General features: G+C 32.8%; 1 protein-coding gene across 2 annotated transcripts; it reads left to right on the top strand.

Annotated features, from left to right (window-relative positions):
- Nucleotides 1-809: 809 nt before the first annotated feature.
- On the top strand, nucleotides 810-4,890 carry fam183a (family with sequence similarity 183 member A). Of its 2 annotated transcripts, none has more exons than XM_027154428.2 (5): nucleotides 810-1,039; nucleotides 2,519-2,578; nucleotides 4,064-4,167; nucleotides 4,301-4,410; nucleotides 4,671-4,890. In XM_027154428.2, the coding sequence occupies exons 1-4, from the start codon at nucleotides 901-903 to the stop codon at nucleotides 4,400-4,402; spliced, it is 405 nt and encodes a 134-aa protein (XP_027010229.1). In that variant the 5' UTR covers nucleotides 810-900; the 3' UTR covers nucleotides 4,403-4,410; nucleotides 4,671-4,890. The 2 variants fall into 2 exon arrangements, with proteins under 2 accessions (XP_027010229.1, XP_027010228.1); XM_027154427.2 differs by having other exon boundaries at nucleotides 812-1,039; nucleotides 4,656-4,890.

A 4,890-nucleotide genomic window follows, 5' to 3' on the forward strand; every position in this document is an offset into this window, starting at 1 on the left:
TCCTTTTGGTTTTATTTTTATCCCTAATTGCATTCCTTTTATGATTAAATATCGGACAGATGCAAAAGTGTTTCACTGCATTCCGTACCCTGTATGTACGTGTACGTGACAAATAAAATTTTATTTGATTTAATAGTACGCAAGGCACAAATAGAGCTTCATAAGAGTGTTATAACTGTATATTTAAATGTGAACACTTCAGATTGAGAACATGAACACCATTTGAGTGACACATGCGCTTCATAAATAAGAAGCTGCATTGGAAAATGGGCTTCATCATTATTATAAGATGATGGTCTGAGCATTTGATTCATGCCCTTATAGGAAGTAGAGATCATAGAGTATTGTGTAATGATATCCATCTGCTAACTTACCTTTTGTAAGGTCTACTTACTGTATCTACTTTGTTTAACATATTTGAATAAGAAATGATCTCCCAAATCACTGAAAATTCAGAAATGTGGTTCCAGATTTACATTTACTCAGGATTCTAGTGCTCTGATGTCCTTTTTGTCCATTTGTATACACATCAGGTAGTTTTTAGAGTGTCAGAAAGCACTTAAACAGTTGCAGACAGACTAAGACATCATGTGTACTGGGTTATTAGCTACATGTATAGTTTAATGCACCTTTAGATATCATCAGTTAATAATGGGTGACAGACGTCGTCGGTGTTTTTTGTTGCTACCATCTTTATCACGTGATTTAAGGATGAATGCTGGACAATTGTAACGTGGGTCTCGAACGCCCTCTAGTGGAAGAGACGCAATGGTGCGATTGACATGTGTTTGCGGTTGCTAGGCAACGGCAAGCGGACGCTGACACAACATTCTAGAAGGAAATGGAAGTTTGTTTTTAACGTCAGTGAAAAGTAGTGAAATAGTGAAAGAAAAGACAAACATGGCGACGCCAAATAAGGGCAAAGAGAAAGAGCCTATCGATATTGTTCACCAAAACGCTATTCATGTGGAAACAATCAAGAAAGAACAGCGGTGTCAGAAGCTTCATACTGAGTTTAGCATCAATCCGTTTAAAAAGTGTGAGTAAATATTGTTAGCTGTGTTGTTGTTGTTGTTGTTGTTGTTGTTGTGTTATAGTTATTGTATGTTGTAGCTTATAGTTATTAAAGTATTTAACTAATCACCTAAATTTGCTGAATTTTGAAAATAAAAATAAAAAAGACTATTATTATTATTATTATTATTATTATTATTATTATTATTATTATTATTATTATTATTATTGCTGTTGTTGTTGTTGTGTTGATCTCTTATAGTTATTAAAATATTTAACTAATCACCTAAATTTTACTGAATTTTGAAAATGAAAATAAAAATGACATTTTATTATTATTATTATTATTATTATTATTATTATTATTATTATTATTATTATTGTTGTTGTTGTTGTTGTTGTGTTATAGTTATTGTATGTTGTAGCTTATAGTTATTAAAGTATTTAACTAATCACCTAAATTTGCTGAATTTTGAAAATAAAAATAAAAAAGACTATTATTATTATTATTATTATTATTATTATTATTATTATTATTATTATTATTATTGCTGTTGTTGTTGTTGTGTTGATCTCTTATAGTTATTAAAATATTTAACTAATCACCTAAATTTTACTGAATTTTGAAAATGAAAATAAAAATGACATTTTATTATTATTATTATTATTATTATTATTATTATTATTATTATTATTATTATTATTATTATTATTGTTGTTGTTGTTGTTGTTGTAGCTGTTGATAGAAATAGTATTGAGCTCTTATTGTATTATTATTATTATTATTATTATTATTATTATTATTATTATTATTATTATTAGTTATTGTATTTAACTAATCACCTGTTCAGTGTTCAAAAATGTATTAGAGTTAATAAATAAATAAATAAAATCCCTAGATCTTATGTAAGAATAATAAATATTACTGTATGCATTTGAGAAATTTGTGTTACATCTGGAGCGGGTCTGAACATAATACAAGGGGTGCTTGACTAAAAAGGTCTGAAAACTGCTGTAGATATTAAAAGATATAATCAACATTATTGTGACTGAAGAGGTGTATCAAAAATTTTTAAGTCCATTTCTCAAAAGAATCCTGGATTATACAGTTAATTTCCTCTATATTTAGGTCGGGGTTTCTCGAACATTTTAGATTTTAGTCCATTAAAAAAATGCTATTATTTAGTTATTTGTTAGATTAATAGAGCTTCTTATTAATAGAACATGTTTTATTAAAACTTATGTACTGATTTAGATTTATTGAGAGTATTAGAGCTGACTATAAGAGCTCAATAATAAATAAAATAACCTTTATAATGGTGGCTTGTGATTTAAAAAGTCAAAACCTTTTAAAATAATCATCTTCAGTGCTGGATGAAATTCATTAGTGTGATCTTTACTTCAACTCTTTCATTTGTGCTGTGTGAAAACTGCCTAAAACTATTTAGAATGCTGCAAAATGCTATTAAATGCATTAATGACAATGTTCTACACTTTCTTTCAGTGCATATTTTAGCTGATAAACCCATGTCAAGAAAAATGTATGAAGATATCGAGGAGGACCGTATGTACAGTTATCTTTACAGAATTTACATTCACACCTTTGTACCTGGGATCACGTTAGTGACTAGATCAGCAGTCTGTCGATAAAGAGTCGAAGTTTAGCGTGATTGTTTATGGTAATTAAAATGTAAAATGAAACTCGATCATGCTTTAAGTTATATAGATGCTTAATTTATGGAAAGGGGGGCACAGTGGCTTAGTGCTTAGCACATTTGCCTCACACCTCCAGGTTTGGGGGTTCGATTCCTGCTTCCGCCTTGTGTGTGTGGAGTTTGCATGTTCTCCTCATCCCTCATGGGTTTCCTCTGTGTACACCGGTTTCCTCCCCGGTCCAAAGACATGCTTGGTAGGTTGATTGGCATCTCTGGAAAATTGTCCGTAGTGTGTGATTGCGTAAGTGTTTGCGTGAGTGAATGAGAGTGTGTGTGTGTGCCCTGCGATGGTTTGGCACTCGGGGTGTATCCTGCCTTGATGCCCGATGACGCCTGAGATAGGCACGGGCTCTCCATGATCCGAGGTAGTTCGGATAAGGGGTATAAAATGAATGAAAGAATGAATGAATTTATGGTGACTACAAGTTTCATATGACAACGTAGATGAGGCAAAGGAGTTGATTTATTGACTAAACAATAATTAATGGTGGAAATGCATCAGTAGTTACAATATACTGACTGGTTAATAAATAAAGGTAATAAAGCATTTGCTGTAGTCATCACAAATGATTTCATGCCACTTTATACAGTACACATTGCCTTTAAAATTTAAAGTAACATGGATCAGAGACATAATATTTGTCTTGAATGTTTTTTTCTGGATCATGATGTGACTGGAAGCTGTGATGTGTAGTTACATTATTACCTGACATAATTCTTTGGAGAACCCTGAAGTCAACAATCCAGCTGGAATGAGTGTAAATACGAGTTTCCCACTAGGAAGTTGCATATAAATAACCCCCACAAGTCATAATTAGTGGAAAATTCTACCATCCTTTTGATACTTGAATTTCCGAGATGGGAGACAAGCTAAAAGTTTAGCATAACTGGAGGAGAGGACAGTTTCTCAAGTGAATGACAGGCTTTGTTCGTTTTAATGCAGCTAATTGTTGTTCGTGCTCACTGTATCGGTCATATTCATTTATGTTTATCAGCAAGCATTCTATACATGTCATACAATTTCACACCATAGCTGATTAAGTAATGTGTTATGGTGTCAAAATAAAAGTAAAAAGTTATACGTATGAATAAACCTGACAACAGCCATGTTTCATATTTTTTCTACCAACCAAGCATGTACACACGTCATGCTCGTAATTACCGCTTACCGCTTTATTTATTAGACTTATTAGAATTCCCATTGACTTAATTTACTAAATACAATTCTGTTTTAACCTAACAGAAAGCCGAGAAGTGGATAATATTCATAATTACCTTAGAATGTTGTCATTTTCTGTTGAACGTAATGTTGTAAATGTTATTATTTCTGGCAGCTACTTTCCTGAACTTCATACATAAAGCACATTCAGAACCAACAAAGAAGTACACTCATCCATTGACCGAGTCTCAAGAAATTGGATGGATTTCCACTCCACTGGTAGGAACGTGAGGCGGTGAAATATAATAGAGACCCTTGTTATCAGTTTAAAGCGAGTGTATGTCATCTAACACTGTAGAGTATGTTGTTTACAGGTTTCATAATACCAACTTCCCAGCACTTTATGTTTCAGATTGATTCAGATCGCGCTGACAGAAGACTGAACTTCCCGAGGCAGAATTCTGAAATCACCAAATACATGGCTGCTGCCTGGCGCCTGAAGGCAAAAAATTAAAATCTTGGGTAAAACAAGGCACATTTTTCTAGCTTTTCTGTAAATGTCTCATTTATATGTTTCTCCAGAGTCCTTAACATGCTGTTTTCACTACAGATATCAATAATGTAAATGAAAGTACCTATGGACTAAATGACTGGAATGATTCATTTAATATTCATCTTCAATAAGAGCCTTATTATTGTCAGGGGGGCATTGGATCCTAAGCATATCCCAGTAACAATGGTCATTAACACATAGGTTCTATTAACAGGTATGTTTTCTCTAGAGCTGGAGGAAAGCAGAGAACCGAGAGGAAAACCATGTAGAGACTGGGAGCAATTCATGCAGACAGTAAACTGAGCTCAGGAGCAAACCGAGGACTCTGGAGCGGAGTTTGCAGCACCATGCTGCGTGAAAAATCAAGTTATATAGCATTTTGTTTGTTCATTTCTTTCTTCCTTTTTTGAAACATGATTGATTTTAAAAAGTAAAACTTGAGAAAACAA

This window comes from Tachysurus fulvidraco, chromosome 5 (genome assembly GCF_022655615.1).
Source record: "Tachysurus fulvidraco isolate hzauxx_2018 chromosome 5, HZAU_PFXX_2.0, whole genome shotgun sequence".
NCBI lineage: Eukaryota > Metazoa > Chordata > Actinopteri > Siluriformes > Bagridae > Tachysurus > Tachysurus fulvidraco.

What these genes read in the sequence shown, in the direction of transcription:
- fam183a (XM_027154428.2), top strand. Translation starts at nt 901, where the DNA reads ATGGCGACGCCAAATAAGGGCAAAGAGAAAGAGCCTATCGATATTGTT. An exon ending in CATCAATCCGTTTAAAAAGT is followed by an intron (nt 1,040 to 2,518) that starts GTGAGTAAATAT and finishes ACTTTCTTTCAG; the next exon opens with TGCATATTTTAGCTGATAAA. An exon ending in GATGGATTTCCACTCCACTG is followed by an intron (nt 4,168 to 4,300) that starts GTAGGAACGTGA and finishes TTTATGTTTCAG; the next exon opens with ATTGATTCAGATCGCGCTGA.